General features: G+C 35.1%; 1 protein-coding gene across 2 annotated transcripts in view; it reads left to right on the top strand.

Moving 5' to 3' along the window:
- LOC107705898 (activin receptor type-2A-like) overlaps nucleotides 1-11611 on the top strand; it is a 25420-nt gene that overhangs the window by 992 nt on the left and 12817 nt on the right. Inside the window, exons 2-6 of one of the 2 annotated variants that reach the window (XM_016509417.1) lie at nucleotides 5-96; nucleotides 8206-8369; nucleotides 9390-9433; nucleotides 9513-9616; nucleotides 10542-10696. In XM_016509417.1, the coding sequence (XP_016364903.1) occupies nucleotides 42-96; nucleotides 8206-8369; nucleotides 9390-9433; nucleotides 9513-9616; nucleotides 10542-10696 (522 nt within the window). In that variant the 5' untranslated portion in view covers nucleotides 5-41. Of the gene's footprint in view, nucleotides 1-4; nucleotides 97-8205; nucleotides 8414-9389; nucleotides 9434-9512; nucleotides 9617-10541; nucleotides 10697-11611 lie in introns of both variants that reach the window. The other variant, XM_016509416.1, reaches the window with a different exon arrangement.

Genomic DNA, 11611 nt, shown 5'->3' with positions numbered 1-11611 from the left:
TTTTTTTTTTTTTTTTTGCAGTACAAGAATCTGCACTGAAAATGAGGACAGACACCAAACTGGCCTTGGCCATATTCCTCGTATCCTGTTCATCAGGTGGGTAGACATTTCTGCATTATATCTAGTCTGATTTTAAATGTATTGCAGCCTGTGGGCAAGCACGCACACGTTTGACCCCAGCATTGGCCATGCATGGATTGTGAGTAACTCGGATTAATGTAAAGCTTTCGCCAGTGACACAAGGAGTGTGTGTTGACCCGCGTTACATGTTACAGAAGTGTTACTGAGGTTCGTCTGGTGTTGCACTGAAGGGTTCTGCTCAGAACTGAGGTCCAGTATGATTGTGCAGAACAAAGACGAAGCTCTCAGTATATGCTAGAGTCAGAGTTTCCATACCGTACAGTTTGTCTGATTACTCACTAAGGATTTTTATATATTCAGTAGGAATTTGAGCAAGATTTGAGAATGTTCTGAAGAAGTTTTATTTCGAGCTATTGCATCACTTAGTAGAATGAATATTCATTCGGATTCTGACAGCATCTATACTGCTTATCCAAATGTTTGTTGTTGTTTTTGCAAGTTTGTTTTATACTCATAACTCTGCTTTTATTTGACCAAAAATACTGTAAAAACAGTAATATTGTGAAATATTATTATAATTTTAAAGCAGCTGTTTTCTATGTGAATATCTGTTAAAATATAATTTATTTGTGTGATCAAAGCTGTATTTTCAGCATCATTACTCCAGTCTTCAGTGTCACATGATCTTCAGAAATCATTCTAATATGCTGATTTGCTGCTCGAGAAACATTTCTGATTATTATCAATGTTGAAAACAGTTGTGCTGCACAATATTTTTGTGGAAACCGTGATGCATTTTATTTTTCAGGATTCACAGATGAATAGAAAGTTCAAAAGAACAGCATTTATTTGAAATAGAAATCGTTTGTAACATTATAAATGTGTTTACTGGCACTTATGATCAATTTGATGTTTCCAATCCATAATGAATAAAAGTATTAATTAAAAATAATAATAATTGGCCATCAAACGTTTAAACAGTAGTGATTGCCTTGTGCATGCTCATGTATTAATTAATTAGTCCTAAAGGATAGGAAGAATCTGTATGGCATTGACATTTGACATCTGATGGATTCATACATTGATTCTTTAATTATTTAACAATAATCCATTATTTTGTTAATCATTTAATTTCTAATAATCTACTCAAATCCATTCTGCAAGATGTCTTCACTCTTCAAGATTCTGATGATAGATAATGATTATCTCAAGATAATGAATTTGCTTAAAAATGCAATGAATGTGTGTTATTAGCATGGAAAAGTTCTTTATCTTGAAATTCATTAATTTCTCCTAATAATGCATCGTGATTTTGTGTCTGTTGGAATCTTGAACAAAGTGGGAGGAGCTTTTCTTGTGATCAGCTCATCCACATCTAAAACACCTCAGAAGAAACTCTGCAGAGGTTTAGTGTTTGCTGTTGTGTTTGTAGAGACTGATAGATGGATAAAGAGTCCATGAGAATAACACGGTTTGGTGCAGATGAGTTGTAGGGTCACGGATGAGGGCAGTAACGTGGTCTCATCGCTCTGGCTTTGGTCAGATGTTGTTCAGATTAGCTACTAGCCTGGTCTTTTTAAAGATGTCCGAACGCGTCACTGCTCAAGATTACAGAATAACACTAATGCCATTAAAGACCAGTATGCTTTGTCTGTCTGACGTGCTGCAAGAGTTTCACCAGTGTGTGGTTTACTTTGGTGTATAACTTGAGAGATTTCCTTTTATCTTCTTTAAGGTGAAGTGTGTATTTTTTTTCAATATGAACAGTCAGTGGTCAGCTGATATGTGTTTAGCCGAAACTGATAGAGATATTACGGTATACATTTGTAAATGGTCTATCATTAGTACAATTGACATCACAGTCATTATAATTAATTCATTGGTAGATTGCCTTTCTCACACTTTACTCAGTTTGTTTTAAGCAGCCTGACACGGGGAAACCCGTTTGAAAACAGTCATTTGGTGACTCTCATGACATGCAGAAGTTATCAGAAGCATCAGAAGTGACAGGTGAAGGTGTTTACTAAACTCCAGCTCTCTCTCTGTCTCTCTCTCTCTCTTCATCTCTCTCTCTCTCTCTCTCTCTCTCTCTCTCTCCTCGCTGAACCAGTCCTGAAGTAGGCCAAAGGTCTGCAGCAGTTCCTCATCCTCTTTAACATAAGCCTGTAGGGCTCACGCAGACTTATGCCAAGGTTACAGCCGCGAGCAGATCCCTGCTCCAGCAAACCTCACACCGGCTCTAAGAGCAGGTCACCGCTGATCAAAGTCGTTCTCCAGCACCAAAAAAAATAAAAAATTGATATATAGTTTATATATATTTTGTTATAAATTGTATATATATCTAGATAGATAGATAGATGTATACATCTGTTAAGCCTAGTCTTAAAATGTTAAAACATTAAGCCTATTTTAGAACCAGGTTTTTTAATTGTGACTGAATTTCTTTCTTTCTTTCTTTCTTTCTATCTTTCTTTCTTTTAAATAATAAACATTTTGTTTTATTTTTGAATGTAAATGTCATTACTGTAGAGTAAAATTCTATATTTCAATCAGCATAAGCTAAAGGCAATTAAATTAATAGTAATAATAGATAATAGTTGTAAATAATACATCATCACATTACATTATATATATATATATATATGTGTGTATATATATATTCACATATTTATAGAAACTTATTTGGTTTTCTTGTCAAAATTTTAAGTGATATATTTTATGTAATTATCATTACTGTAATGCTGTACAAAATGTTATATTTATTAGTACAATCAGCCTAAAGACAATTTAAATAATTTTATATTTAACAACTTAATATTTATAACCAAACTAATGTATTATAATATTTTAAATATTAAGCCAGTATGTAGAACCAATATCTTTTGCATTGTGACATTATTTCATTAATGAAAATTTTTCTAGAATTTTTTTTAGGATTATTTATCTGTTTTTGCTTTTTAATGTAATTCTAATTACTGTAATACTGTACAAAATGCTATTGTTTATTATTACAATCAGCATAAATTAAATGCAGTTCAAATGATATTTTTTCACATTGCAGTAATGAGGATTTGGGAGTAAATGTGCTTGAAATTCACCCACGTCGCAGTCATGCAGTGATGTTGTTTAACAGATTGTGGATGAGGAGGAACAACAGTATCTTTTGTATCCTCTGTCTGAGTGAATGTGAGTTGTTTCTGTGAGTGTAGAGGCTCATCTGCAGCTCCAGATGGGCAGCTGTCTCTCCGCCGATGGCCCAGCATGTGGGTGGTGTTGGTGGTTGTGTTTCAGACAGATGTGCCTCTCTGGCTCCAGTGTGTCCGGAGCGGGAAGGCCAAACTCTGGGAACGTTCCTCTGGCAGACAGAGGAGTTATAGACTTGATGAATCTGCAGAGAAACTGGAGAAGACAGACAGACCGAGAGAGAGAGATTCAGAAGCTCACAAGCATGTGTTGTGTGTTTAGAGAGAAACTGTGAAGTGTTTGAACGGACTGAAACCCAGAGCAAAGAGTCAAATATGATGCTTATCAGGGAGTCGTGCTGGTTTGTGGATGTAAATATGTGGCCAATAAACCAGAAGTCTTAAAAGTGTCACATTCTAAGTTCACTTATAATATCAGTCAAGGATTCTTGCACTAAAGAGAGCGTAAATTCATTTCTCATGGTCTTTTTCCATCCTGACCCTTACAATAGAGCTGTTCAGTCATGATGACGTCAATTTGTCAGCAAACCCAGAAGACTAATTCAGCACGGCTTCCATCAGGAATTTCCTCTGGGTCTGTAGAATAGCAGACTCCTATTTTTCAATGAGTAAAATAAAGTCTATGGTTAACATTACCACCATAAACATTTTTGTTCTACAGTAAAACTACACACATTTATACCTCAAATGTAAAATATGAAACCACTGTGTGCTTTAAAAATTAAAGTTTCTACACAAGCACAACACCAGTTGTCTGATTTGTAAAGTACTCAAACTCACATCTTAGTTAATACTAGTTATAGTCCTTGTTGGCAGCTTTCATTTTCTAAAGCAGTCAGTAATTTCAAAATTCATATTTAAGGTATAGTAATTTGTTGCAGAATAAAATGTGAGTTTCTTTAAGTAACCACAGACCTTATTTTACTCAGAAATCAAAAACCATAGTAGTGTTATTTTAGTATCAGTCATATACTATTATAGTTTTTAGTAACATTTTGAATCAGATTTTCCATTTTCCATTTTTGTTTTAATTTTAGTTAAAAGTTTAGTAATTTTGATGTATTAAGCGATATATATATATATATTTTTTATATAGTTTATGATAATTTTTTATTACAGTTTTAGTTATTCCTGTACAAGTTAAATTAAGTTAAAATGAGAAGTGTTGCCATGGTAACTAGTTGAAATAAAAAGTTTTGTATATTTAAAATTATTCCAGTTTTGTTGTATATTTTATGTTATTAAGTGGTTATTTTTTATTTCAAGTAGGGTATTTTTATTTTTTTTTTACATGGTTTTAATTTTAGTTTCCGTTTTATTTAACTATAATAAACCTAAAAAAAAAAAAGTAAAAAAAATGTCTTGGATTTATGGCTACAAACTGAACCGCTCTGTTAAACAGGCTGTTTACTGTTCCTTTAAGACTTCTGCTATAATTGGCTAACCTCATTGAATATGTATGTATGATATGTAAATGTGGACAGTCATATGTTAATGAGCTTGTGATTGTGACACCATAACCATGAATGAGTTTCAGTAATGGTCTTGGAGGACTGGAAGCAAGTTGTTAAAGTTATTAGGGATGCACCGATACGATACTGCGCTCCTGTACTGATATTCATACTCGTAAAAATGCTCCGATACCACACAGCGTATGAAGAGAGCTGTGTCCACACAAAGAAACACTGACAACAGAACAAACAGAGCAGAATGAAGTTATTAGAGATTAAGGATGTCTATGAAATACATGTATGTAATTAATATAATGTTAAAACGTTCAATATTCACAGCTGTATCTATAGATGATCTGATAAGCAAAGCACGCAGGAAGGAGAGAGAGATCGAGATAGCTCTAATGCGCTATTAAATTAAAAATGAAATACCATAGCAATAAAATGAACAGTGAAAATATAACAAAAGCTTGTACAATACATTTGAACAGGTATAATTAAGTTAATCGTTTCTCAAAAATCTTTTCACATCTCCTGAACTTCTATTTCAAAAGAGCAATGAAAATCCTCTTCTTTATTCTACAAAAACATGTTTTCATATTGCCAGCAGATGTGAGACTGTCTGTTAAACAAATGCACTCACAAAATCTAGAAATAACCTCAAAAGGAGCACGCACCTTTACTTTTGGTCAGTGTCTGGCACTGCATGTCTTGGAAAGTCTCCTGCTCTAGTTTTGTGAGCTAATCTAGTTTATGCTTTTAACATGGCATTGTGAGCTATTATTGACTTGTATGACAAATTTCTTTTGATGTTATTCATTTGTAAGTTGCTTTGGATAAAGGCGTCTGCTAAATGTTAGGACAGTGTTTCCCAAATGGGTCCTTCAGGGTGTTTGTGAGATTGTGAGAGAAATGCCATTGCTGACAAAAATGTATGGATTTGGCTGATAATTTCATCCATAGTTATATTGCATTGTAAGCTATATATTTTTATAAGTTTATGCATTCTGTTGAAATTGAAGCCATACCCCTGATCTTGTTTTGACATGACTTTTTACATGACTGGCAGGCTTTGGCCAAGCAAAACAAAGCTCATAAAATATGATGTTGCCCAGAATTATTATCTCTAATCAGGGTAATTTTATGAAATGGCCCTGTTCCCAATTTTATTGTGTAAAAGTAAAATAAAATAAAAAATTAAGTGCAGCAAATAAATCTTTGTTTTGCTACACCCCTGATAGAAAGTATTTATTTATTTTAAAAAAAACTCTAAAGCTGTGATCTTGTGATTATATTCAGACCAACAGGACTCTTGCTTCAATGATATTGCTTAACTGTATTTTGAAAGCGTATCAATATTTAAAATGTTAGGGGTTATTTGAGTCATTTCGATTAAAGGAGTTCAGCTGATGCTTTTATCTCAGCATTACACACTTACAATACAATTTTGCATGATTTTAGTTTGTTTGATTGTGGAGGCGCATCATTAGATCTGCTCTCTGTAGATGAAGTGTTGCTTTCTGCTGTTTTGCTCTCATTTGTATCCTCAGTTATTCCCGGGTTGTGAATCCGAGTGGGTTTTAGTGCTGATTGTACAGTACGCTCAGCGTCCGAGGGAGCACATTGATGTTGTGTATTGGATTTGGCTCTCTGTGAGGTTCCTGCAGTAGTTCTTGTAAATTTGAGTGGCTCCTCCTGATTTACAGGTCTGTTCCAGCAGGCCCGGTGTCCGGCGTCATTAGCTCATTACTGAGAGTTCAGAGCGGATCACGCCGGGGCGCTTCACTGTCCTTACCAAACTAAAGGAGCTGCTGGTATCGCCGCACAATGGCTGACACTAATGTAGACAAACAACATTCAAACTACAAATGTACTAATACTAATAATAACCACTTTTAAAATGCAAACCAAAAAGAAATGTTTTAAAATGTTTATGAAGAAATTTTGTATCTTTTTAAAACTGATTCTATTTTTTTATATTTTAATTTTAATTTATTTTGTAAAAAAAAAAACATTAATTTTTAATAAAAAAAAAAGATTATGAAGCAATTTTATATCTCTTTAAAATGTATTCTTTTTTATATTTTAATTTAATTGTAATTTATTTTGTAAAAATGTTTTAATTTTTAATTTTAAAAAATTATTATGAAGAAATTTTGTATCTTTAAAAATTATTTTAACTTTTTATATTTTAATTAAATTCTTTTTGTATTTATTTTTCGTACATATTTTTATTTATTCAATTCAGGCAATATTTACATAAATTATTCACAATTTTATTTTAATTTTTTAATTAAAAATGTATATTATGTATATAAATATAGCATATCTCATCAGGTCCAGGTGTGTTTCCACCTGCGTCTGTAGCTCCTGTTACGTGTGTTTCTGCTGCTGACGGTGTTTGATTGATTGCTGTTGGCAGCTTATGGCTCAAGAAATGCATTGTGGGTAAATTTGAGCAGATTAGGTGGTAAAAAAGGTCTTGCCACAGTATGAAATTGTAATAATATTTCACAATTTTGCTGTTTTTACTGTAATTTTGATTAAATAAATTCAGCCTTGGTGAGCAGAAGAGACATTTAAACTGTAGTGTTATAACATCATCAAAGTTTTTAGCTCTTAAAGCAATAAATCACCCAAATTTTAGAAAGTATTATCAGTGAATAACAACTTAAATTTCAGTCTGTTCCTCACAGTTATAATATCATCTCAGAAGACTTGCAATATTATTATAAAATACAAAATATTAGACATGCATGAATTATGCTGCCTTTAAAGACACCTCGACTTAAGCAGCATAGCGTGTATCCTTCATAAAGAAGGCAATCCCAGAATGCATTGTGATAAACACAATGAAAACTCATTTTAAAAAAGGACAACTTGACCCACTATTTGTGTCTTATGTGTTTTTATGATTTTTATAGTATTGTGTTATTAGAGTTTAGCAATGTGCCAACATCCAACTATTGAAATCAGATTTGAGAAACGCTATTCAACATGCTCAGCTCTTCACTTAAACACTCGACAAGCTCTAAAATGATAACATGAATCATATTCTACACTTTTGTAGCGTTGTTTATACCTAAAGGTCCACTTATAATATTGCACATAGTTTAATGCATTAAAAATCATAAAGTAGTTTTTAATTAACATGACTGACTTTTACAATTCAAAAGCTTCATGCACTGAACAAAAACTGGAGTAGAAACAGTTTTCACTCAGAAATTGCTAGTAAATTTCACAAATAAGAAACGGCAAGTAACACATTGAACTAAATGTGAAATTTTAAAGTAGAAAGACTGTAAAATGCACTGCAATAATCTGTTTTATTTACAACTTTGAAAACTTATTTGACTGTGTACTGTACCTTTACGGTTTTATATGCGATGAGGTAATAAACAACCTCTGTTATTATGCTGATCAAATGAAAGAAATGGACAGCATCTGAAGTCTCTTTCTGTGTGGTTCAGGTGCGATTCTCGGGCGCTCGGAGACGCAGGAGTGTGCGTTTTACAATGCAAGCTGGGAGAAGGACGGGACGAACCAGAGCGGAGTCGAATCATGTCACGGAGAGAAAGACAAGCGACGACACTGTTTCTCCACCTGGAAGAACCGCTCAGGAGCCATCGAGATGGTGAAGCAGGGCTGCTGGCTGGACGATGTTAACTGCTACGACAGGTACGAGCAGATGCATGCTCGGATGCAGCGTGTGTGTTTGCGTGATGTGTGTGTTTTGTAGTGAACCGAGGATGACAGGTGTTGTCTGTGTGTGTGTGTGTGTGTGTGTGTGCAGCAGCGAGTGTGTGGAGCGTAAGGAGAATCCCAGAGAGAGAGAGAGAGAGTGTGTGTGTATGCGTGTGTAAGAGAGAGAGAGAGAGAGTGTGTGTGTGTGTGTGTGTGTGGGTTTGATTATTATTTTGTAAATACTCTGTTTAATATGCAGAGACAGCTATAAGGTACTGTGCTTGTGTGGTAAAACATGATGTAATGTTCATGTTCAGATTTCAAAAAGAAGCCATCAAAGGGATTGATAAAAGCTTTGCACTGACTTCAGTGAAATATGTCAGACTGATGATTTTATCTTAATTGAGGTGATTAAGAGAAGATATAGGACTCTTAATGAGAAGGCAGACACATGTCGAGACATCAGAAGGTTCCTCAGGCACAAACACACCATTCAGAAACTCACACGTGACTCCAGAAGAACGAAAGTGACATTTAGGTGCAGAAATATTTCCACCGGCTGAAAACTGAACTAGCTCGATAACATCGTGAGAGAGATCAGTGCCTGTTGGCCTTTTTAATCCTGTGATTTATGAAAGTAAGTCGACTATTACTCTGAAAGCTCATAATTATTTCATAACCACGCGTCTCTGCCCTGCAGCCCAATGAAGGCTTTTCATGTTTGTGTCTCAGCTACGCTTGCGTGGAATTCGGTGAATGTTCAGTGGGCTGAAGTGAATGGAAATCTGTTCAGCGTGTTGAATTATTGAGAGAGGTCAAAGACGTCTGTCAGCAGAAATGTCCGATTGCTCCACGTCTCGCCTTTCTAGCATTCCTTCCCTTCAGTGAGCTGTTGTGGATGAAATACAAGCCCTTTCCCTGACAAACACACAAACACACAAACTCACACACTCAAGGAGCCATCGAGATGGTGAAGCAGGGCTGCTGGCTGGACGATGTTAACTGCTACGACAGGTACGAGCAGATGCATGCTCGGATGACTCTGTTTTGTAGTGAACCGACGATGACACTGTGTATCTGTGTGTGTGTGCAGCAGCGAGTGTGTGGAGCGTAAGGAGAATCCCGACGTCTTCTTCTGCTGCTGCGAGGGAAACATGTGCAACGAGAAGTTTCACTACAGTCCAGAGATGATTCAGAGTGAGTAACACACACTTCACACCTCTCAGACACAAACATGTGACCGAGTGAAGATATCTGGACTGTCTGTGCACTTCAAGACTAATAATCAGACTGATTTCACAGCTGTGTCTCACAGTTGGGACACTACAAGAGTGTTGAACAGAAACTGACCAGATACAGGATCTAAATTATACACTTTCCTGAATATATTCATGTAGATTTAAACCTAAAATCCTTTGATTATAGAGTTACGTCTGAAATAATCACTCTATGTTACTTTGAATCACAAAGTCGCACACATTTAATTTCTCTGACGTCTGTCTGTGTTTTCCATGATGATGTATTATTGTAGTTTCTACTATTTCAGATTAACCTGCCTCTGAATGTCATAACAGTAAACACACTGTGATTCAATGCATTATTATGTCAATCGAATAGACTCTTCTTCCTTTAATGAGCAGTTTTTGATCAAATTAAGGTCCAGTTGATCAGGGATCAGTAAGATCTCTTCTGCTCACCGAGGCTGCATTCATTTGATCAAAAATACAGTAAAAACGGTAATATTGTGAAATATTATTTCAATTTAAAATAACAGTTTTCTATGTGAATATCTGTTAATATAAAATGTATTTCTGTGATCAAAGTTGTATTTTCAGCATCATTACTCCAGTCTTCAGTGTCACATGATCTTCAGAAATCATTCTAATTGCTGCACAATATTGTTGTGGAAACTGTGATGCATTTTATTTTTCAGGATTCACAGATGAATAGAAAGTTCAAAAGGAATAGAAATCCTTTGTTGCATTATAAATGTCTTTACTGTCACTTTTGGTCAATTTAATGCATCCTTGCTCAATAAAAGTATTAATTTCTTTCAAAACACTAAAAATCTTATCAACCCGAATGGTTTTAGTTAATTACTCCTCATTCTCTCTCTCTCCAGCCACGTCTAACCCCGTCCCTCCGAAGCCGGACTTGTTTCCCACGTTGCTGTACTCTCTGATTCCCGTCATGGCTGTCGCCGTTATTCTCGTCATCTCGTTCTGGATGTACCGGCGTCTGAAGCTGTCGTCCCCGCCGCTGCTCGTGCCGTCACAGGTACTGTACCTCCATCTCAATATCATCTTTATACTCAAGCGTAATATCTGGAGATGTTTTTTGGTGAATGGCAGCGATCGGGACTCTTTCACATAACAGTGCAGTTATTAATGTGTATCCATTCATAATAACCACACTAAACTATTCTACCATTGGGGAGCAAATGTTTCACTGCAAAAAGTGATTTTCTTACTCAATACTTTTGTGTTGTTTTCCAGTGCAATTTAAACAAGACAAATATCTGCTAATGAGGTCAGAAAAAAACTTAAAGCAAAATAGAGTGTTTAATTTTCTGACCCCATTGGCAGATTTTTTTCCCCCTTATTTTATGCATAAACTCACTTAATTTAAATTTTGTCTTAATATCTTGTGTAATTTTGCATCCCAAGTCAGTGTTATTTAAATATCATTGAAATGCTATTATCAGTTTTGTTAATATTTTAAAATTTGTATATTTTCTGTTTCATTTTAATGTTAAAGTTTTAGTAATTTTGTTTTGCATTTTTTGTCATTTTTGTTATTTTTTTAGTATGTTCGTACTAGTTCTTATTAAAGCCTTTACCCTTAACCCTTTAATTCTTAGGATGGAACGTACCATCAGTGTGTGTGTGTGTGTGTGTGTGTGTGTGTGTGTGTGTGTGCGTGCGTGTGCGCGTGTGTGTGTGCGTGCGAGTGAGCGTGTGTGTGTGTGTGTGTGTGCGTTGATTTATTTTCCTTTAATTGGGGGACAAAATAGTCCTCAGAAGTTCTAATTACATATATATAAAAACAATAGTAGTCTATGATGTCGTTTATTTAGATAGCTAAGTGTGTGTGTGTGTGTGAGCGTGTGTTGATTTATTTTCCTTTAATTAGGGGACAAAATGTGTGTGCGCGTGTGTGTGTGTGCGTGTGTGCGTGTGTATGTGTGTGTGT

Source organism: Sinocyclocheilus rhinocerous, unplaced genomic scaffold (genome assembly GCF_001515625.1).
Source record: "Sinocyclocheilus rhinocerous isolate Xijiao unplaced genomic scaffold, SAMN03320098_v1.1 scaffold1615, whole genome shotgun sequence".
Classification (NCBI taxonomy): domain Eukaryota; kingdom Metazoa; phylum Chordata; class Actinopteri; order Cypriniformes; family Cyprinidae; genus Sinocyclocheilus; species Sinocyclocheilus rhinocerous.
Note: the sequence above shows the minus strand (reverse complement) of the source record. Positions and strands in the feature narration are given on the sequence as shown.